The sequence below is a fragment of the Procambarus clarkii genome, chromosome 2, assembly GCF_040958095.1.
Source record: "Procambarus clarkii isolate CNS0578487 chromosome 2, FALCON_Pclarkii_2.0, whole genome shotgun sequence".
In the NCBI taxonomy this organism is placed as follows: domain Eukaryota; kingdom Metazoa; phylum Arthropoda; class Malacostraca; order Decapoda; family Cambaridae; genus Procambarus; species Procambarus clarkii.
Genome location: NC_091151.1, coordinates 21,255,746 through 21,278,920, shown reverse-complemented (window position 1 = coordinate 21,278,920; position 23,175 = coordinate 21,255,746). Strand labels below are relative to the sequence as shown.

Sequence of the window (23,175 nt, the reverse complement as noted above, 5' to 3'; positions counted from 1 at the left end):
CCACAGTGCCCCGACACTCTCACTCCCCAAGTGGACACCACAGTGCCCCGACGCTCTCACTCCCCAAGTGGACACCACAGTGCCCCGACACTCTCACTCCCCAAGTGGACACCACAGTGCCCCGACGCTCTCACTCCCCAAGTGGACACCACAGTGCCCCGACGCTCTCACTCTCCAAGTGGACACCACAGTGCCCCGACGCTCTCACTCCCCAAGTGGACACCACAGTGCCCCGACGCTCTCACTCTCCAAGTGGACACCACAGTGCCCCGACGCTCTCACTCCCCCAAGTGGACACCACAGTGCCCCGACGCTCTCACTCCCCCAAGTGGACACCACAGTGCCCCGACGCTCTCACTCTCCAAGTGGACACCACAGTGCCTCGACGCTCTCACTCCCCAAGTGGACACCACAGTGCCCCGACACTCTCACTCCCCAAGTGGACACCACAGTGCCCCGACGCTCTCACTCCCCAAGTGGACACCACAGTGCCCCGACGCTCTCACTCTCCAAGTGGACACCACAGTGCCCCGACACTCACTCCAGCAAGTGGACACCACAGTGCCCCGACGCTCTCCCTCCCCCCAAGAGGACACCACAGTGCCCCGACGCTCTCACTCCCCCAAGTGGACACCACAGTGCCCCGACGCTCTCCCTCCCCCCAAGAGGACACCACAGTGCCCCGACGCTCTCCCTCCCCCCAAGAGGACACCACAGTGCCCCGACGCTCTCACTCTCCAAGTGGACACCACAGTGCCCCGACGCTCTCACTCTCCAAGTGGACACCACAGTGCCCCGACGCTCTCACTCTCCAAGTGGACACCACAGTGCCCCGACGCTCTCACTCCTCCAAGTGGACACCACAGTGCCCCGACGCTCTCACTCCCCCAAGTGGACACCACAGTGCCCCGACACTCTCACTCCCCAAGTGGACACCACAGTGCCCCGACACTCACTCCCCCAAGTGGACATCACAGGGCCCCGACACTCACTCCCCAAGTGGACACCACAGTGCCCCGACGCTCTCACTCCCCCAAGTGGACACCACAGTGCCCCGACGCTCTCACTCCCCCAAGTGGACACCATAGTGCCCCGACACTCTCACTCCCCAAGTGGACACCAAAGTGCCCCGACACTCACTCCCCCAAGTGGACACCACAGTGCCCCGACGCTCTTACTCTCCAAGTGGACACCACAGTGCCACGACACTCTCACTCCCCAAGTGGACACCATAGTGCCCAGATGCTCTCACTCCCCAAGTGGACATCATAGGGCCCCGACACTCACTCCCCCAAGTGGACACCACAGTGCCCCGACACTCTCACTCCCCCAAGTGGACACCACAGTGCCCCGACGCTCTCACTCCCCAAGTGGACATCACAGTGCCCCAAAATGTCAGCTCACTCTATTTCTCCCACAGGAATCCCTACCATAGCTATTTCGGAGGTGGTTGTCTCATGATGGAGAGCCACATATTAAAGGTGAATGGCTGGAGCAACATGTACTGGGGATGGGGAGGCGAGGACGATGATATGTGGAATAGGGTTACGTCTTCAGATATGACGGTGTGGAGATACCCGAACCCTTACGTCAGATACAAGATGATTCAACACAGACCTGCAGCTCCCAGTCAAGAGAGGTAAGAGAGAGGCCGTTGTTCAGGTGGCTCCAAATATCAGTGAGTGCCATTTTCTGTCCTAATGTGGTCGATTGTAGTTATTTATATGTAGTTAGGGTTTAGGATGAGAGCTTTTCTTGTTAGTGTGTGCTGGTAGTTTGATTGTATTCACATATTGTTAAGGGGAGGTGGTTTGGTGGTATATTTTCTTGTTAGAGACGGGGCGGTAATTTGGTTATTATTGGTAAGGGCTGTTCGGATTGGGAATTGTAGTGAGAATGGCGGTCGTTTGAGTGTGGCCATGTTTTGTGAGAGAGGGATAGTCTATTGGTTCCATTCGTGACTTCTTAATGAGGAAATATAAATTGGGTGTTGTCTTATTTAATCCAAAAGGGGAGGTAGTTTGGTTAGTTTTTGTCTTTGTAGTAAGGTGTTAGGGTTAGGATGAGCTGGTCTTGTTAGTGATGAGTGGTAGTTCGGTTGCAGTTTAGTCTTGGTAGTAAGGGGGTGGTGGTTTATTTAATGGTTCACTCTTGTTAACGACAGGTGGTGGTGTGTGTATGTGTGGGGTCTTGTTATCCTAGTGAGGGGTGGTGATGGTCTGGGTGTGGTCTTGTTATCTTAGTGAGGGGTGGTGATGGTCTGGGTGTGGTCTTGTTATCTTAGTGAGGGGTGGTGGTGGTCTGGGTGTGGTCTTGTTATCTTAGTTAGGGGTGGTGATGGTCTGGGTGTGGTCTTGTTATCTTAGTGAGGGGTGGTGGTGGTCTGGGTGTGGTCTTGTCGTCTTAGTGAGGGGTGATGGTCTGGGTGTGGTCTTGTTATCTTAGTGAGGGGTGGTGGTCTGAGTGTGGTCTTGTCGTCTTAGTGAGGGGTGGTGGTGGTCTGGGTGTGGTCTTGTTATCCTAGTGAGGGCTGGTGATGGTCTGGGTGTGGTTTTGTTATCTTAGTGAGGGGTGGTGGTCTGGGTGTGGTCTTGTTATCTTAGTGAGGGGTGGTGGTCTGTGCGTGGTCTTGTTATCTTAGTGAGGGGTGGTGGTGGTCTGGGTGTGGTCTTGTTATCTTAGTGAGGGGTGGTGGTCTTGTTATCTTAGTGAGGGGTGGTGGTGGTCTGGGTGTGGTCTTGTCGTCTTAGTGAGGGGTGATGGTCTGGGTGTGGTCTTGTTATCCTAGTGAGGGGTGATGATGGTCTGGGTGTGGTCTTGTTATCCTAGTGAGGGGTGGTGATGGTCTGGGTGTGGTCTTGTTATCTTAGTGAGGGACGGTCTTTTGTGTGTGGTCGTATGTATCTCCTTCTGGGAGATCATTTACGCATATCAGAAACAGCATAGGTCCAAGTACTGATCCCTGTGAGACTCCACTGGTGACTCCCCGCCACTCCGAGACCTCACCCCTCAGAGTGACTTGCTGTGTCCTGTTGCTTAGGTAATCTCTTATCCAGTGGAGTACCTTCCCTTTCACTCCTGCCTGCATCTCCAGTTTGTGCACTAGTCTCTTATGTGGTATTGTGTCAAAAGCTTTCTTGCACTCCAGAAATATGCTGTCAGCCCAGCCCTCTCTTTCTTGCCTGATTTTTGTTGTCTGGTCATAGAACTCAATTAATTCTGTTAGTCACGATTTGCCATCTCTGAACCCATGTTGATGTTGTGTTACAAAGTTCTTCCGCTCCAATTGTTCCACTAGCTTTTTTCGCACAATCTTTTCCATCATCTTGCATGGAATGCAAGTTAGAGACACTGACCTGTAGTTCAGTGCCTCCTGCCTATCACCCTTCTTGTATATTGTGACTACATTGGCCGTCTTCCAAATTTTTGGCAGTTCATCTGTTACCAGCGATTTGTTGTATACCATGGAGAGTGGTAGGCACAGAGATTCTGGTCCTTCCTTTAGAATCCATTGTGAGATTCCATCCTCCATCATTCCATTCCATCTATAGCCTTTGTCACGTCCAAATCTAGCAGATGCTTCCTCACCTCCTCATTGGTAATCACAAACTCCTCTAGTGGTGTCTGGCTTGATATTCCCTCCCTTATCTCTGGGACTTCTCCTTGCTCTGAGGTGAAGACTTCCTGGAATTTTGTATTGAGTTCCTCGCACACTTCCTTGTCGTTTGTAGTGAATCTTTCAGCACCTATCCTCAGTTTCATTACCTGTTCCTTCACTGTTGTTTTCCTCCTGATGTGGCAATGCAGCAGTTTGGGTTGAGTCTTTGTCTTGCTCGCTATGTCATTTTCATATTGCCTCTCTACCTCTCTTTTCACTCTGACGTATTCATTCCTGGAGCTCTGGTATCTTTCTCTGCTCTCTAGTGTTCTGTTGTTTGTATAGTTTCTCCACTCCCTTTTACTTAGCTGCTTTGCTAGCTTGCAACTTTGATTAAACCATGGTTTTCTCATCTCCATTTCATTTTTTTCCTTTTGGACTTGGACGAACTTGACTGCTGCCTCCTTATACTTCTGTGTGATGTAGTCCATCATGTCTTGAACCTCTAGCAGTTTCGCTCTCCATGCTTCCTCACCTCCATGTGGTTCCCTGTTTCCCAGTCTATCCTTCCATATTTAAAGTCCCCCCATTATGAGAAGATGGGATCGATTTCTACAGGCAGCAGCGGCTGCTCTCTCAATAATGTTAACTGCCATGTTGTTTCTGTTATACTCTTGCCTGGGTCTTCTTTCATTTGGTGGTGGGTTATATATCACTGCTACTACTACTCTTGGTCCTCCCATTGTCATGGTGCCTGTGATGAAGTCTCTGAACCCTTCGCAGCCCGGAATAACCATCTCCTCGAAACTCCATTCCTTTCTCATCAGTAGAGCCACTCCTCCGCCTCCCCTTGATTCCCTCTCTTTCCTTATTACAGTGTAGTCCTGGGGAAACACCGCATTCGTTATGATTCCTGAGAGTTTTGTTTCTGTGAGTTCAATTACATCTAGGTTTACTTCTTGTGTTGTTTCCCTAAGTTCACTAGCCTTGTTTGTAATCCCATCTATGTTCGAGTACATGACCTTAAAGCTGATTCTCTTCTGTCCATTCTCAGTTTCTGTGGATTCCACTGGAGTTGGGGGACAAGGGATATCTGGGATGGGTGAGCCTAGGAAGGAGGACCTGGGGGGTCTGGGGTGTGAGAGGGCTGTGAGGATCTGGAACAGGAGGGCTAGGGGGGTCTGACGTGATGCGGTTGAGGGGGTCCGGGGTTGGGGGTGATTTGGGGCATGGGATGGGGGAGCTATCCTAGGGTGGGTTGACAGGGAGGTCAGGGGTTGGGGAGGGAAGCCTGGGGAGGAGGGGCCAGCAGGGAGGGGGGTAGGGCAGGGAGGAGAGCTTGGGGTGGGGAAACTGGGCAGGGTACAGGCTGGAGAAACAGGGAAGGGCATGGGGTGTAGGAACAGTGAGGATCTGGGGAAGGGGTTGGGGAAGAAAAAGGGCATGGGGAGAACATGGGGTGTCTGGGATCAGGGAACATGGGGGCATGGTCTGAAGAGGGACTTTACTGTCTGGGGAGGTACAGTTGATTGGTGGGGGAAGGCTGAGAGGTTGGTTGGTGGGAGGCTTCTGTTACAGTCCCCCCCCTGGGTGTGTTGGCCTGCTGGTGGGGGGATTCCCACTCCCCTCTGAGGTTCCTGGAGATACTGAGCTGAGGCCTGTGGCTCCCATATCCCCACCCCTTTCTCAGCGTCTCTCCCTTGCTTTTGCAGCCTTCCTTCTCTCTTCCCTCGTCATGTCCCTTTGCAGAAAGCCGTCCTCGTATCCCCCTAACCTCACAAGTCTATATTCGTACTGCTTTTGCTGCGAAGACCTCCATTGTTGCCATCCTTTTTCATCTGGAAAAGGCTTACGACACTACATGGCGGTATCATATTCTATCCCAGCTTCATTCTTTTGACCTTCGTGGTCATCTCCCTCTCTTTCTCCGCAGCTTCCTCTCTCGTCGTTCCTTCCGGGTGCGCCTTGGTACCACTCTCTCGGCCTCTTTTCAGCAATACGAAGGTGTGCCCCAGGGTAGTGTTCTGAGCACTACTCTTTTTCTGGTTGCCCTCAATGGTCTTCTTTCCTCTCTTCCTCCAGGCGTCTTCTCCGCTCTTTATGTCGATGATCTTGCCCTTTGCTGTCAGGGTGATGATTCGCCTCTCTTTCAACGCCGGCTTCAACTTGCGATTGATGCCGTGTCGTCTTGGGCCACCGATCATGGCTACAAGTTCTCTTCTACTAAGACTTGTGCCATGACTTTTACTCGGAAACGGGTCGTTCTTCGTCCCCTCTTTGTCACTTTATGGTCATCCCCTTGAGTACAAAGATTCCGCGAAGCTTTTGGGGTCATTCTTTGACACTCGTTTGTCTTGGTCTCCCCATATCTCTTACCTCCGTGTTGAGTGCTCCAAGGCCCTTACCCTCTTTTGAGTATTGTCCCATACTTCTTGGGGGGCAGATAGGCGCACTCTCCTTGCTTTACATTACTTTCTCGTCCTGTCTAAGCTCGATTATGGTTGCCCTGCTTACTCGTCTGCTTCTCCTTCTACTCTTTGCCGTCTTGATGCTTTGCACCATACTGGGTTGCGCCTCAGTTCTGGTGCCTTTTGTTCGACTCCTGTCCTCAGCTTGTATGTTGGCACTGGCTTCCTGTCTCTCCAGGACCACCATGATCGCTATTGTCTTCGCTCTCTTTCGAGGTCCTTGCAATATCCTTTCTCTCGCCTCTGTCATGCTTTAACATTTACCCCTTCTGCGGTTCCTCTAAACCTTCACCACCTCCCTCTTTCTGTCCGGTTCTCTCACTTACAGGATTCTCTTTCCGTTCGTATTTCTAATATTTCTCCTCGTGTTGTTCCTTCTTTGCCCCCGTGGAGAGTTCCCCTTCCGCAGTTTTGTACATCCTTGACCCGCATCACTAAAGCTTTTACCCCTCCTACAGTTCTAAAATGCCTTTTCCTAGAGCACTTTTCTTCTCACTTCCGCTCCGTTTCTGTCTTCACCGATGGGTCTAAGTCTGCGGACGGTGTTGGCTACTCTGTTGTTTTTCATGATTGCACTTATGTGTGTCGCTTACCTCCGGAGACTAGCATCTTCACAGCAGAGCTTTATGGTATTCTCTATGCTATTCGTCTCCTGCTTTTTCGTTGTCAATCTTCCTTTGTAATTGTTGCTGACTCTCGTGGTGCCCTCATGGCTCTCGGGTCCTTTAATCCGGTTCATCCAGTGGTTGTCGAGATCCAGCATTGGCTGTTTCTTGTTCACAGTAAATTAAAGTCGGTTGAGTTTTGTTGGGTTCCCAGCCAAATTGGTGTGTACTCACCTAATTGTACTCACCTAATTGTGCTTGCGGGGGTTGAGCTTTGGCTCTTTGGTCCCGCCTCTCAACTGTCAATCAACTGGTGTACAGATTCCTGAGCCTACTGGGCTCTATCATATCTACATTTGAAACTGTGTATGGAGTCAGCCTCCACCACATCACTTCCTAGTGCATTCCATTTATTAACTACTCTGACACTGAAAAAATTCTTTCTAACGTCTCTGTGGCTCATCTGGGTACTAAGTTTCCACCTGTGTCCCCTTGTTCGTGTCCCACCCGTGCTGAAGAGTTTGTCTTTGTCCACCCTGTCAATTCCCCTGAGAATTTTGTAGGTGGTTATCATGTCTCCCCTTACTCTTCTGTTTTCCAGGGATGTGAGGTTCAGCTCCTTTAGCCTTTCCTCGTAGCTCAATCCTCTCAGTTCCGGGACGAGCCTGGTGGCATACCGCTGAATCTTCTCTAACTTTGTCTTGTGTTTAACTAGGTATGGACTCCAGGCTGGAGCTGCATTCTCCAGGATTGGTCTTACATAAGTGGTATACAGGGTTCTGAAAGATTCCTTACACAAGTTTCTGAAGGCAGTTCTTATGTTGGCCAGTCTAGCATATGCCGCTGATGATATTCTTTTGATGTGGGCCTCTGGGGACAGGTTCGGTGTGATATCAACCCCCAGATCCTTCTCTCTATTTGATTCTTGCAGGATTTCCCCTCCCAGATGATACCTTGTGTTCAGCCTCCTGCTCCCTTCGCCTAATTTCATCACCTTACACTTTCCAGAGTTGAACTTCAGCAGCCATTTTATGGCTTTTTCAGCCATTCCTCCAGTTTATCCAGGTCATCCTGTAGTCTCTGTCTATCTTCATCCGTCTTGATTCTTCTCATAATTTTTGCATCATCAGCAAACATCGAGAGGAATGAGTCTATACCCTCTGGAAGATCGTTCACATATATTAGAAACAGGATGGGTTCCAAGTACTGAGCCCTGTGGGACTCCGCTGGTGACATCTCGCCACTCTGATGTCTTCCCCCTCACCGTTACTCACTGTTTCCTGTTGCTTAAGTTCTCCCTTATCCACTGGAGCACCTTCCCTTTTACTCCTGCCTGTTGCTCCAACATTTTTAACAGCCTTTTATGGGGTACTGTGTCCAAGGCTTTTTGGCAATCCAGGAAAATGCAGTCGGCCCACCCTTCTCTTTCCTGCCTAATTTTCGTTGCCTGGTCATAAAATTCTATTAAACCTGTGAGGCACGATTTACCATCTCTGAACCCATGTTGGTGGTGCGTTACAAAGTTATTTCCCTCCAGATGCTCTACGAGCCTTTTCCTCACGATCTTCTCCAGCACCTTGCATGGTATACAAGTTAAGGAAACTGGCCTGTAATTCAGTGCCTCTTGCCTGTCACCCTTTTTGTATATTGGGACCACGTTAGCTGTCTTCCAACTTTCTGGTAAGTCTCCTGTTTCCAGTGACCTGTTATACACCATAGAGAGTGGCACACTTAGTGCTTCTGCACCTTCCTTTAGTATCCATGGTGAGATTCTATCAGGCCCAACAGCCTTTGTCACATCTAGCTCCAGCAGACACCTTTTGACCTCATCACTGGTGAGGTCAAATTCCTCCAACGTTGTCTTTAAATGAGCGTGCAGATTCTGCCACCAGGGAAGCTGTCCGCTCTTGTCCCATCTCTCGTAAAGGTATTCCTTATTCCGACTTTTATGCTGTTATCCATTTCTCCATCCTTACCCGTTGGCAGGCTTGTTGGTCGTCTGTTACTGGTAACAAACTACATGCTCTTAAAAGTTGTGTGTCCTCGTGGTCGTCCTTCTATCTCCGTAACCGGCGATGGGAAACGGCTCTGGCGAGGTTGTGTATTGGCCATACTCGCTTAACTCGTGGTCACTTGATGGAGCGTCGCCCTGCTCCTTATTGTCCTAATTGCATTGTCCCTCTTACGGTCGTGCATATTCTTGTTGAATGTCCTGACTTTCGGGACGAGCGTGTGTCTTGTTTTCCGACAGTCCCCCGTGGTCGCTTGTCTCTCGATAGTATTCTTGGTGACTCGGATACTTTTGATATCGTTTGCCTCATGCGTTTCTGTTCTCGTATTGGCATCCTTGGTGATGTAGCGCCCTCTGATTATACCGCACGTTTGATGGTGCTACATAGCCTTCCCGGTTTGGTGCCTTCCTTTGATACTTACTTACTTACTTTACCTTTAAAAATGGAAAATTGGCCAAAGGATGTTGATGGCTGCCCCAGGTCCTGAAGGGACCTTTCTCCAAGTTCTGCCCAAGACACTGAATTTAATATTTTCATAAACTTTCTCAGTGGGAACAGCTCCTCCCACTCTAAGTTTTCCTAGGCCCAATAAGCCCTGCCTCTCAAGACTCAAGCGAATGGATTCCAAGTCTTATTCTAGGTCAGCCAAATACCCTGACTGGCTCCGTCCACTAAAAGCCTCCCTGGCTTGGGTAGAGGCCTGCCCTGAAAGTTATATTTTATTCCCGTAGACTTCTGAATTGTTCCCACGCTACATACCGGAAACCAACTTGAAGTATATGGCCCCTCCCCAGCCACCTAATGAAATTTGAGCCTTAATTGTTTATGGCACTGGGTGAATGACTCCTCAAATTTATCAACGGTTAAGGCGATGGCAGGGGGAAGAGGTGAACGATTGGAAGGGGGGAATTGGGTAGGAAGTGTGAGGATTGGAAAAAGATGATATATGGCCTGAGACTGCCAGACAAAGTCCCTTGCCTTCACTTGAGTTTATGTCCGGATGTGGTCAACAGGGGAGGGGAGAGGGAACACGAGAAGGAAAGGCGAACGAGGGAAGAAAGGGAAGGGAGAGGGGAAGGGAAAGGAGAAAGAGAGTGCGCTCAAGGGAGTACAGTTTTAGGCTCTTTAGTCGGTCCCAATAGTTTAGATGTTTTACTGAGTGGATTCTAGCAGTAAAGGATCTCTGCACGCTCTCCAGGTCATCAATTTCTCCAGCTTTGAAAGGGGCTGTCATTGTGCAGCAGTACTCCACTCTAGAGAGCACAAGCGTTTTGAAAAGTATCATCATCGGTATAGCATCTCTAGTGTGAAAAGTTCTTGTTATCCAACCTGTCATTTTTCTTGAAGTTGTGACGGCTACTTTATTGTGTTCTTTAAAGGTAAGGCCTTCCGACGTGAGTACACCCAGATCCTTTACATTGCCTTTTCGTTTTATGTTATGATTTGACTGAATTTTTGCACGTGGTTTCCATTTTTCGTCCATCTAGGACCTGAACCACATAAACATTCTAACCTAGTCCAAGGAATATCTGTGCTGCTGCAAACGGGGGTATAATTACTCAGAGATAAGGTATGTGGAAATATGCGTAAAAAAATGATATGCAATAAAACAAACTAACTTGATAAATTAAGATTAATGGATATGGGTATTCTGATTATATGAATATTCAGCAATAAAAGAGGTTCATTCACTAAGAAGATTAAGTCAGAAATTACTAGATGATGTGGCGTTACCTCGCTGCCTAACGACTCTCAATTTATATATGGATATATTAATGTTATAAAACATGCTAATTGGCCAATTTACGCTCTAAAACAATTAATAACTTATCCTGAATTGAGAACTGGAGTCTATCTGATAGTAGCCAGATGATGTCTCTCGTGCTGACAACAGACTTAATATTTTTGATGGGGATTTGGCAGCCCTGATAGTGGTTGTGTCCCTGACAGCCTTGATGTTGGTTGTGTCCCTGGCAGCGTTGATGTTGGTTGTGTCCCTGGCAGCCTTGATGTTGGTTGTGTCCCTGGCAGCCTTGATGTTGGTTGTGTCCCTGGCAGCCTTGATGCTGGTTGTGTCCCTGGCAGCCTTGACGTTGGTTGTGTCCCTGGCAGCCTTGATGCTGGTTGTGCCCCTGGCAGCCTTGATGTTGGTTGTGTCCCTGGCAGTGTTGATGTTGGTTGTCCCTGGCAGCCTTGATGCTGGTTGTGTCCCTGGCAGCCTTGATGCTGGTTGTGTCCCTGGCAGCCTTGATGTTGGTTGTCCCTGGCAGCCTTGATGCTGGTTGTGTCCCTGGTAGCCTTGATGCTGGTTGTCCCTGGCAGCCTTTATGTTGGTTGTGTCCCTGGCAGCCTTGATGTTGGTTGTCCCTGGCAGCCATGATGCTGGTTGTGTCCCTGGCAGCCTTGATGCTGGTTGTGTCCCTGGCAGCCTTGATGCTGGTTGTGTCCCTGGCAGCCTTGATGCTGGTTGTGTCCCTGGCAGCGTTTGCTGTGGGACAGCGTCTTGTAGGGACGCTGCTTGGTAGGATGAGGTTTATAATGGAGAAAATATTACGAGACTCTGGCTACATGAGCTGGCCTCACGCCGCTCGATAAGAGTTCTAAAGATCAAATTGCTGATCAGATTATTGATCACTAGGTTCCCTGGTATATAGAGAGTTAACACTGGAGATTAGATAAGTAGTTCGTTTTTTAATGTCCGTTGAAATGTTATCAACACTGCACACTTGCATGCCGCTCCGATTTCAACAAGGGACGAACAGGTACTCCCCTTGGCGCTTCTGTCCCACTGGCCTCTGCCCGTGGCGTCAGTCAAGGTGCCGGCAGTGTTTATAGATTTATTATTTTCATTATTTTGACTGATTATTGTGATAAGGTTATATAACAAGGCAATTCCCACGTGGATTTAGTGATAAATAATAGTAATGGAAAGTAAAATTTGTTCTTTATTAAGGATTTTGAAAACACGTCATTGGAAGCTAATAATTTAGTTCCAATAATGTTTTTGTTTATATGGAAGCTTCTAGATTCTTGTGATCATGTCAACAATATTATATAGGCATTAATCCCAATGGTGTACTTGGCCAATGGTCATGAAGGATGCTGATGTACATAAAGTAGATATGATTAATAAATAATGAATCCGATGATGAGATATAGATTTGATGAGATATAGATTTGATATGAATAATACATTACTTAGATAATAATATTACCATGATAAAGGGAACTTTCCACATGTGTTAGTGGTCTGTGTTTGGTTTTGTTAGTATGTGGTAGTGGTGTGTGTTTGGTCTTGTCTTGTTAGTATGTAGTAGTGGTTTGTGTTCAGTCTTGTTAGTATGTGGTAGTGGTCTGTGTTTGGTTTTGTTAGTATGTGGTAGTGGTCTGTGTTTATTTTTGTCTTGTTAGTATGTGGTAGTGGTCTGTGTTTGGTCTTGTCTTGTTAGTATGTGGTAATGGTTTGTGTTTGGTCTTGTCTTGTTAGTATGTGGTAGTGGTTTGTGTTTGGTCTTGTCTTGTTAGTATGTGGTAGTGGTCTATGTTTGGTCTTGTTAGTATGTGGTAGTGGTCTGTGTTTGGTCTTGTTAGTATGTGGTAGTGGTCTGTGTTTATTTTTGTCTTGTTAGTATGTGGTAGTGGTCTGTGTTTGGTCTTGTCTTGTTAGTATGTGGTAGTGGTCTGTGTTTGGTCTTGTTAGTATGTGGTAGTGGTCTGTGTTTGGTCTTATCTTGTTAGTATGTGGTAGTGGTGTGTGTTTGGTCTTGTCTTGTTAGTATGTGGTAATGGTGTGTGTTTGGTCTTGTCTTGTTAGTATGTGGTAATGGTCTATGTTTATTTATTTTTTATTTATTTATTTATATACAAGAAGGTACATTGGATTTGAGAGAATACATAGCATGGTATTTACAATCTTGTAAAGCCACTAGTACGCGCAGCGTTTCGGGCAGGTCCTTAATCTAACAGATAATTTTTAGTAGATAAATTATATAGTTCCTTGATGACCTCCATGGCAGTGACCATTTCCCAGTCCTTGTTACCTTTTTCTCTCTTCACCCTCCCCCTCTCCTTCTCTAGGTGGCAGTTTGCCGAAGCTGACTGGCGCCTATTTACCCTCCTCTATCTCCGCCCTCTCTATTCTGCCTCTCCCTTGCGCCCTCCTCCTTTTTCATAACACCGTTTTCGACGCTGCCCTCTGCTCTATCTCTCGGGGAAAGCGGAAGTGTGTTCCCTGGTGGAATGTGAATTGTGCTCAAGCTGTCCGCTTTAAGCAACCCATCCTCCGAATTGACAGTACGTTTTAATACTAAGTGTAATAGTACATTTCCTGACTATCATGCATAGTACATAATTGCATTTATGGGGCTGGTACATTTACCTCTTCATTTAATTCTCCTCGTTTTCTGTTAAAACACTCAGAATTTTAGGATGAAGCTTTAAAATTCAATTTATCAATCAATCAATCAATTAAATATAGGTCAAGATACCCTAATGGGTGAGCGTGGAAGTGGGGATAGGGGAAGAATTAGTGGGGGTGAGAGGAAGGGTTTTCAGTATGAGGTAAAGTGGCAGGGCTAGACCCAGCTGCATGGCATTGAAATCGTTATGACCAGACTAGGCAATGAAGGCAAGGAATCGGATCTTTGTGACAACATTTCGTTTTTCTGAGCACCCACGGAGATAGCAGCCCTCAGCTGGGTGTGCCCTGGAGGCTCACACCAGATGTGGTCTTAGATCTGCTAATCAGCATCGTGCCCCCACTCAAGGCACCAGAAAACGGGAGCTAGTTGGTCTCCCCCCCCCCCCCCTAAAGAAGGGGGGAGAAGAATTAGGAGGCTATAGTTGGAAGTTTGGTGATTTGAGTAGTGGTATATTACAGGAGAGGGGTCATGTAAAGGACGGAGCAGGAGGTGGATCGTCGGTCAGGATAAAGAGGTTGTGCGGATGTCTGGGTCTGCTTAGGACGTTTCTGAGGAACGCGTCGTAGTTGTCATGATAGGTGAGAATTCTATTAATCTGTTTCTTCCCCATAGTATCCCAGGTTATGTTCAGAGGTGGGATGTTCGCCCACTCATGCAGGGCCTCACTAGTGGTGAAGTCCTGCCAATGAGTATCGAACACCCATCTCAGAGCCCTGTTCTGGGTACGCTGGAGTTTCTTCCTATTTGTTGGTGCTGCAAGTGAGAGTGGGATCGGTGCATATGTTAGGAATGGGAGAATAAGTGTTTTGTATAGATAGAGCTTGGTGGCTTGGGAGGCATGTTTGAGTGGGAAGAGTTTTGATAGAGCGTTTGAGGCTATAGCTTTCTTGGGTGTTATATGTCTGTGAAAACGAAGGTTAGAGTCTAATGAGAGTCCAAGTACTGTGGTGTTGTTGACTCTTGGGATCTGGGTTGCATCTGGTGATTGAGAGTAGAGTTTTACTTGGGCAGGGTTACGTCGTTTGTTGTAGAAGAAGTATGTCATTTTAGACTTGTTGGGGTTTGTTTTTATTCGCCAGTCGTGTTCCCAGAGGGTGACTTTGTCTATTTCTTGCTGTGCTTTCCGTGTGAGGGCTTTAATCGTATAGTCCGAGATCAGATGGGTTACGTCGTCAGCGTAGCAAAGGGTCATTGATGTCCAGTATATTGGGTCAGGAATGTCGTTTATATAGAGTATGTATAAGGTTGGTGAGTGAACTGAGCCCTGGGGGACACCTGCATTTAGGTTGAAGTAACCTGACAGCTTGCTGAGGAACTTGATCTGCATCTTTCTATTTGTTAGAAAGCTGCAAAGTAACCTCTGCATGTTGTAAGATAGTTGAAATAGAGTGCAGAATTTGTAACTTAGGCCGTCGTGCCATACTGTGTCAAAAGCCTTTTCGACGTCCTTTGCAATGAGGGCCGTCTTGGCCCTCTGGTGCTTATTTATGGAGAGGTAGTTTGTTATTATGTTCAGTGCGTCTTGTGTTGAGCGGTGTTGTCTGAAGCCAAATTGTTTGTCTGTCAATATGTTTTTGTGTTTTAGGTGATTCCTGAGTTTATGATTAATGAGTTTTCCATATACTTTCCCTAGTGTCTCTAGTAGGCTGATCGGTCTGTAGTTTTTGTGGTCTGTCGGGGATTTTTGGGGTTTTGGAATGAGGATTGCTGTGGCTTCTTTGAATGGGCTTGGGAAATATCCTGATGCTAGTGAGGCGTTGTAGACGTCAGTGAGTGCAAAGATTAGGGGTTCTGGAAGTTGCTTGAGGAGAGCTTGGCCAATGCCGGTGGCTCCTGGGGCTTTACGTCTGGAGTTCTTGAGCATGAGTTTAACTTCTTCAGGTAGTATTGATTCTGTGAGGTCACTTTGTAAGTCGTCTAGTGTCGTGAGGTCAATGGTAGGGTAGTGTGTGATGGCCTGAGGGTTGTGTTGGATCCATGTTTCTACTCTGTTTATGTTTTGTATTGCTGTTGGCTGGGGGGGTGGGGATTGAAGATGTTCTGCCAGTGCAAAGAAATTCAATTTACTATACCCACGGTTTAAATATAAGGAGTTTTTCAGATTTATTAAACAATAGAGATTTTATACAAAATTTGAAAATATCCTGAATTACTTTACAATTCATTGAAATATTTTAGTTTTGTTTTATAAAACTGTAATATCAATATAGCTATGGGTTAAGTATTAATTGTAATTAAGAAGCAATAAAATGCTTATCTTCAAAAACGAAGACAGTTAGGTAAGGGTGTGGTTTTCTATTCAGCTTTTCAGATAAATTCAAATATTCGCAATACATATTTGACTACGATTTAATACTAAGTGTAAATAAGTACAATTTCTGACTTCCATACAAAGTACATAATTGCATTATGGGGCTATTACATTTACCTCCCCATTTTTGGAGGACGGGCAGCTTTAAGCGTGCAGTCTGGAAGAAACACCGCCGCCGGCAGACGGCTGATTCTTTCGTTTTGTTTCGGAAGGTGAATGCGGTGGCCCGTAAGACCATCTGTAAAGCTAAACGTGAGTGTTGGAAGAGTTATGTTTCCACCATTACGTTCAAAACTCCTCTGCCGCAGATCTGGAAGCGTATCCACAAGATAGTGGGTAAGTTCGTTCCTGATGTCTCACCGGTCCTTCACCTCCGTGGTACTTTTGTGGCGGACCCGTTGCAGGTCGCAACCGAACTGGGTTCCCACTTTTCATCTGATAGCTCTGGCTCTCATCTTCCTCAATCTCATCCTTTAGATTTCTGCACTCGTCTTCGGCTTCCCTATAACGATCCCTTTTCTCTCTCTGAACTTCAGTCTGCCCTGGCCCTCTGCGGTTCTATGGTGGCGGGCTCCGATGGCATTCATTAAGAGATGCTTCTCCATCTCCCTCCGTACATGTCTCAGTATTTACTGAGTCTGTATAATCGGGTCTGTGGGTCGTCGTCAGTACCTGAAGACTGGCTCGATGCTGTTGTCCTCCCTGTTCGGAAACCAGGGTGTCTCGGGACATCCCCTAAGGACTTCTGCCCTATTGCCCTCACGAGTTGTGTCTGCAAACTCTTAGAACATATGGTTAACGTTCGTCTGATGTGGTTCTTAGAACATTATCACCACCTCTCTCAATCTCAATATGGTTTTCGGACGTGCCGCAGCACAGCAGCTCCTTGTATTGTTCCTACCTTGCCCCCGTGGAGAGTCCCCCTTCCGAAATTTTGTACTTCCTTGACCCGCATCACAAGCTTTTACCTCTTCTATGGTTCTGAAACGCCTTTTCCTTGAGCACTTTTCTTCACACTCCCATCCCGTTTCCATCTTCACTGATGGGTCTAAGTCTGCGGACGGTGTAGGCTACTCTATTGTTTTTCCTGACCGCACATATATGTGTCGCTTACCTCTGGGGACTAGCATCTTCACAGCAGAACTTTATGCTAGTCTCTATGCTCTTCGACTCCTGCTTTCTCGTTGTCAAACCTCCTTTGTGGTTGTAGTTGACTCTCGTAGTGCCTTCATGGCTCTAGGGTCTTTTAATCCAGTCCATCCGGTGGTCGTCGAAATTCAACATTGGCTGTTTCTTATCCCCAGTAAATTTAAATCCATAGAGTTTTGCTGGGTTCCCAGCCATATTGGTGTTTATTTTAATGAGCGTGCGGATGCTGCCTCCAGACAAGCTATCCGCTCTTGTCCCATCTCCCATAAAGGTACTCCCTTTCCCGACTTTTACCCGGTTATTCATTCCTCAATCCTTGCCCGTTGGCAGTGTTGTTGATCTTCTGTTGTTGGTAACAAACTGCGTACTCTTAAGCCCCGTGTCCCCGTGGCCTTCCTCCTACCACCGTAACCGGCGATGGAAAACGACTCTAGCAAGGTTACATATTGGCCATACATACTTAACTCACGGTCAAATAATGGAGTGCCGCCTTGCTCCTTATTGTTCAAATTGCATTGTCTCTTTTACAGTCATGCATATCCTTGTTGAATGTCCTGACTTCAAGGATGAACGTGTCTTGCTTTCTGACCGTCCCTCGCGGTCACTTGTCCCTTGATAGAATTCTTGGTGATTTTGATATTGTTCGCCTTATGCGTTTTTGTTATCGTATTGGCATCCTTGGTGATATTTAGCGCCCTCTGATTATTCCGCACTTTGATGGTGCTACATAGACTTCCCGGTGTGGTGCCTTCTTTTGATAATTACTTACTTCACCCATCCCATCCTAAATCTTTATCCTGACCCCATCCAAGTGCTATATAGTCATAATGGCTTGGCGCCTTCTCCTGATAGGTCTCTTCCCTTCTCACTGCCGACCAAACCAACATGGCTAGTCCTTCCTCCCCAACAATCACCCTCTCGGTCATGTCACAACTAATAGTCATTACATTGGCTGTTTGGCTGTTTAATTCTAATCATTACAGAGTCTGAACTGAATATTTTGATTTGTTGAATATATGTTAGATTTTTTCTCCACACCTTAATTCACCAACGAGGCTCACCAACGAGGCTCACCAACGAGACCTAAGAAAGTAGTTCCATTCCTCAATCTTCGTGGTGACGTGGAGCTAACTGACGTCACAAATGTCACGTCACTCAGTAATATTATTATAATTTATATATTGAGAACAGGAATAATCCTCATAATAACTCGGTTTAAATAGTAATAATTCTTATTTAGTCATGTAAACTTAACAGAGGACGAATCCTCATTGCTGTATATTATTATAAATATTTATTAGGTTTATAATAAATATTAATTATGTTATAAGTGGGAAATATTTCCCCACAGTTCTGCATTTCACGGAATTCTCACCTTTCTTCGCGCACTGGCAAAGGCATCTGTCACAGCGTGTGATGACGGGTCATTCTGGTGTTCTCAGAATAGTTATATTTTTCCGGACAGCAGTGTCTGTATCTCTTCGTCGTTTTCGTCGAGCCAGTCCCAGTTTCTGCGGGACGCTAGTCCGAGGTGCTCAACGCATGCGAGTAGACTGAATCCCAAAAGGCTGCCTACGGTTCCTTAGTGCTGTCCTGAACATTCTGGGGTGTGTCTTGCATACTTCTTTCTTGGTCGTTGGAGAATTCTTCAGCAACTCTACTGATCTTCAGCTTGGAGACAATCTTTTCTGACCTTGAGGTCTTCTCTTGGGTTGGGTGTGAAGGTTGTATCTGGACCAGATAGAGCGGTGGTCTGTCCAGCAGTCGACGCCATACATGACCTCAACCACTCTCATGTCCTGCCTGTAAGTTCAAGCAAGCTAATACATTGGCTGCTTGAATTTTCTCGCAATTTATGTCTGTCAAAGCCAAATTTCATGGGAGAGACATGAAATATCTTATTAACTGATAACGGTTTCCACAGGAACAACCTCCCTTAACACTTAGGACAATCAATCGTTAACTTGGCTTCATCAACCATTTCTGGTACTCACCTGAGACAATGGAGCTTACTGTCGTTCGGGTAATCACAATTCATGTCCAACAAATCTCGATATCTTGTCAAATGGACAAGTATTCGTCATGCAGAATTATCATGCATTAATCTGTAGCAAGCTTAATGTGTATGTATGTAATCCTCAGAAAATTACTCACTCAACCACGAACTTCATTTAAAGATAAGTTACGTGTTAACTGCCTATGATAGCTGACATAACCTGTCCAATTGCTGGGAAGGTTAAAACCCATTAGTGGTCCGCACTGAGCTGAGCCCAACCACTTGGTTTGCACGGTAGGGCGATAGTCTCGCTTCATGCAGGTTGGCGTTCAATCCCCGACGGTCCAAGTTGTTGCACACTATTCCTTCCTTTCGGTCTATCCTAAATCCTTCGCCCTTTGAAATGGTATATAGTCGTAATGGCTTGGCGCTTTCTTCTGATAGTTGCTATCCCTCCACCCTGTGTTGTGGCTGATCTGTGGCCAGGGTAGGCTCGGCATTCTCAGAGGACACGTCGTGAGGCCACGAAGAAGGCACCGAGAGTTATGGCACCAGCGTCTTCAGCAGAAGACCACGATTATGGATTAATCCCCTTGTAAAGTGTTAATATCCCTCCCCCTTGTGCACTCTTTTATTTTATATATTTAAACGGTGATGGTGTTAATTATAAAATTAAGTTCTTAACTTTCTTTCCCTACTCCCTTTTAAGTTACTTGCGTCACGGATCTCATCCCTTGATAGCCACTACTGGCTTGGGAACGGATACATATATCTTCCTCTAACAACATCAGAGTGAGAACCCCGTTGCGTCCCGAGAGGGCCGTAACACACACTCTTATAGGTAGCTACTCCTGTTGGTGTGTAACACACACTTGATGTTCCTGAAACAAGACAGATGAACAACAAGCAGCTGAAGTCTCGTTCCCTTGACAATCAATATTATGGTGAACATGCAGACAATACTCGTGGTAGTGCTTCACAATGGTCAATGTTGGCAAGAACTATTTTACCCTTCTTATGTCAATGAGGAAATAGATGAACCTTGATCATGCAGCAACACTTTGAAATTCAATATTTCTCATCTTTCACCACTTCGTGGTGCTCCTTGATAACTCAGTTACGTCAAAAATTACACAGCTGTGATTCTAGGTGTCCATGACACATCTATAGTAATAAGTATCTTCTTGCATAACTTAAGGCTTGAGTTTGGTGAAATGATAAATTATCTATTTGACTTAATAGACAGTAAGTAATCAACCACCAAACAGCCTTGCCAGTAAAACACACAATGTTTCCTAACGTTTTTAATTAGTCACAAATGGTGACACTGTAACTATTACACAGGGAAATCACACTAACGTAATATATCCATATCAATGAGAAAATCCACTGGAGCTCTGAGTTGATTCAAACCTGCAACCAAGAGAATCCCAGCCACTGATGTTAACTACTGAACCACCTTGACTTGGTAAAAGTCATACAACCAGATTTAAACTGAAATCACAGGAAGTCTGAAGGCCTATCCTGAAGCCAGTCAACGTTTTACATATGATCCCCAATCACCCCGGAGTAGGCAATGTAGTTCATCCACCGTACCCCCTCCCTGTCCAGCTCGTTGCTGCCATGAGAGGGCTTGGTGGGCGGCTGCCAGAGTATGATGCTCCTTGGGGCAGTCTCCCTGTCCTTTTGTAGCCTTGTGCTCCTGCTGCTGTCCTCACGAATTTTGCTAGACGCCTTTTCCTTTTCCTTTTGTTTCGTTTTTCTCCGCCCTCTTCTCCTTTCTCGTTGTCATTTCCTGCTGACCTTGTGCCTGTTTTGATCATTCTTTTGGCCTACTTTTGTTTTGACACCCGGGTGTTTGAGGAGGCATACTCTTGCATCTGTAGAACTGTAGTACCCAACGTCTCGAGCGAGGGGGAACCTTTTATTGACAATCCCCCTATCGTCTCTGAACCCGATCTCGACGGACTGACGGTTCTTAAGGTGGCGTTTGTCGGGCGTATACTCACGACGCACCCCTAGGGGGGCCCCGGCTTGATCGGCGATAGCTTCTTGTTGGGTGTCCTGCCTCTAATTGTGGCTCCATGGTGGGTGTGGGGGGGCACATTCGTGGATGAAAGTGTGTTTTTCGTATCTATGTTGATGAATGTTCCTCTTGTTTCCTCTCAGGCTCGTGGGGTGGGCGAACAAGCCCTTGAGTCGGACTGTATTGGAAGACTGGGCTCTGTAGCCCCCGCTGCGTTGGGCCCCGACCTTGCTCCTCCTTTGACCCTCTTGACTACTCCTCTCGGCTCCCCTCCCTCCTATGTGGTTGGGTCGAGCCCCAAGCCCCCAATGGTGACTACCTCGTCCCCTGGCACGGCTCGGTCTCTTGTTGTAACTACTGCGTCTTTTAACCCCTTTCTCTCTGGGGGTTCTCAAACGCCGTCCTTTACACGGCCACAGATTCCTTCCTGTTCTGATGCTTATAAAGTTTATAAGGTCCTTGTTTGGTCCTGCTTCGTGGGCCAAATACTTTGATCTCCTCCCTCTTGATTCTTCGCCTCCTGACAATTTCTCCCTTCATAGGCACCTTGTTGATTCCATAGATGCCTCTGTCACCTTCAACCCCTCCCGTCTCGGTACCCGTGTCGTTGCTGCTGAGGATGCGGCCCTCCCACTTGGCTGCTTTACCCTGCCTTGGCGAGGCCACTGTTCGGGTCTCCAACAGCGCTCGGTTGAATGCCAGTGTTAGCACTATTCTCCTTCCGCCCTATGTTACAACCGGTGTTCGGAATCTACAGGACTGCCACGATGATATTCAGCATATCCTTGAGGCCCAGGGCCATTCTGTCCTCCAGGTGGACATGTTTACTCCTCCCCCTCGCGGTCGTCGCCGTCAGCCCCTTCGGGTTGTGAAGGTTACTTTTGATGGTAGGACCCTTCCGCCCTCTGTTATTCTTGCTGGTGCCAGGTGCTCCCTCCTGGAGTACATTCCCTCTCCTCGTCTCTGTAATAAGTGCTGGAGGTTTGGGCATGGTGCTCCCCGCTGCTCTGGAACTGTCTCTCTGTTCTTTGTGTGGTGGGCGAAGGTCACTCGAAGTCGGAGTGCACTTCTTCCCAGGCTCGCTGCCTCAATTGCGGTGAGGCCCACCCTACCTTCTCCCGTGCCTGTATTCATTACAAGCTTGAGGCAGCCGTCCTCAACTTGAAGCACCAGGAGCGTTTATTTTTTCCTGAGGCGAGGCGCCAGGTTCGCCGGCTCCCGCCTTATGCTAACGTCTCTTATGCTTATGTGTTGCGCTCTTCCTCTCCTCGTCCTTCCCACCTTCCTCAGACTCAGAACCGTTTCCGGGCCTTGGACCCTGATACGCCCACTGCCCCCTCCTCTGTTCCTTTGAGTTCTGTCCCGAAGGGTCCCCTCCTGGTCTTCTGTCTGGGGTTCCCTTTCTTTCTGCCCGGCCTGTTATGTCTCCTGTGTCATCTTCCCCGTCTCCCTCCGATCCTCCTTCCCATCCTTCTCTTCCGTCTCTTGGCTCTCCCCGCCGCCTGTCAGTGCGGGCTGATGTCCATCGCTCTCCCAACGGCCGTCGTGTGTGCTCTCGTTCAGCTTCTGTTGAGACGCTGGAATCCGTTGCCCAGTACGTAGTTGCTGGGACACCTGTCTCTTTAAGTCAGAAGCGTAAGCCTGGCTCCTCTCCTTCCTCCTCCTAGGCGGGTAAGAAGGTTTCGCTTTCTTCCTTGGCCCCTGCTTCAACCTTTCTCGCTTCTTCCCCTCCCATTTCGGTGGCTGCGCCCCCTGTTCCTGTGATGGAGGTTTCTTTGGCCCCGGCTTCCCTCTCGGTTGCTGCCCTTGCTGAAGTGCGCTCCCCTCTTTCTACTCCTTCTCTTCCTGCTGCTGTCCTTGACTGCTCCTCTTTTTTGTCTCCTCCTCTTCTTCCTCCTCCTCCTCCTCCTCCTCCTCCTCCGGACCCCGCCCGTCCACCTCTGGTCATTTCTCCCGCTTCCTTCCCTCCGTCTCTGCTCAGTTTACCCATGCCCCCTAACCCTGACTTTGCTGACCCAGATCCCGACCCTGATCTTCTTTATCGTGCTATGTTCCTCTTTTGCCTTTTTTTTCCTTGTTCTCTGTTGTTGTCCTTTCTCTACTCGTCGATGTCTATTGTTCAATGGAACGTTCAGGAGTATTATGCCAATTTCCTTGAACTCCAACTTCTGATTTCACGGTTTTCGACTCTTTGTGTCTGTCTCCAGGAGCCGATGCTTGGTGCTCGTCCTGGTCGTTTTCGTGGCTATTCCTTTCTCTCCCCCCCCCCCCTCGAGCTGTTGCTGGGGCTCCTAACTCTTCTGCTCTCTTGATTCGTTCTGATGTTCCCATTATCCCATTGCTTTTTCCTTCGCCTCTCGCCATTGTTCTGCTGCTCATATCTTTGTGGGGAAATTGTACACCGTTTGTTCCATTTATCTCCCCCCCCCCCCCCGAGTGTCCTGCTTTCTTTTCCCGATCTGAAACACTTACTGGACTCCTTGCTGGAGCCTGTGCTCCTGCTGGAAGATTCCAATTGTCGTCATTCCCTTTGGGGTGATGTTCTAACGAACACCCGGGGTCGCCTTCTTTAGCCGTTTATCCTCTCTT

General features: G+C 47.6%; 1 protein-coding gene across 1 annotated transcript in view; it reads left to right on the top strand.

Annotated features, from left to right (window-relative positions):
- The window catches only part of LOC138365865 (beta-1,4-galactosyltransferase 4-like), a 50,137-nt gene that overhangs the window by 19,815 nt on the left and 7,147 nt on the right, over nt 1–23,175 (top strand). The window contains exon 3 of the mRNA XM_069326478.1: nt 1,421–1,639. Within this exon, the coding sequence (XP_069182579.1) occupies nt 1,421–1,639 (219 nt within the window). The remainder of the gene's footprint in view (nt 1–1,420; nt 1,640–23,175) is intronic.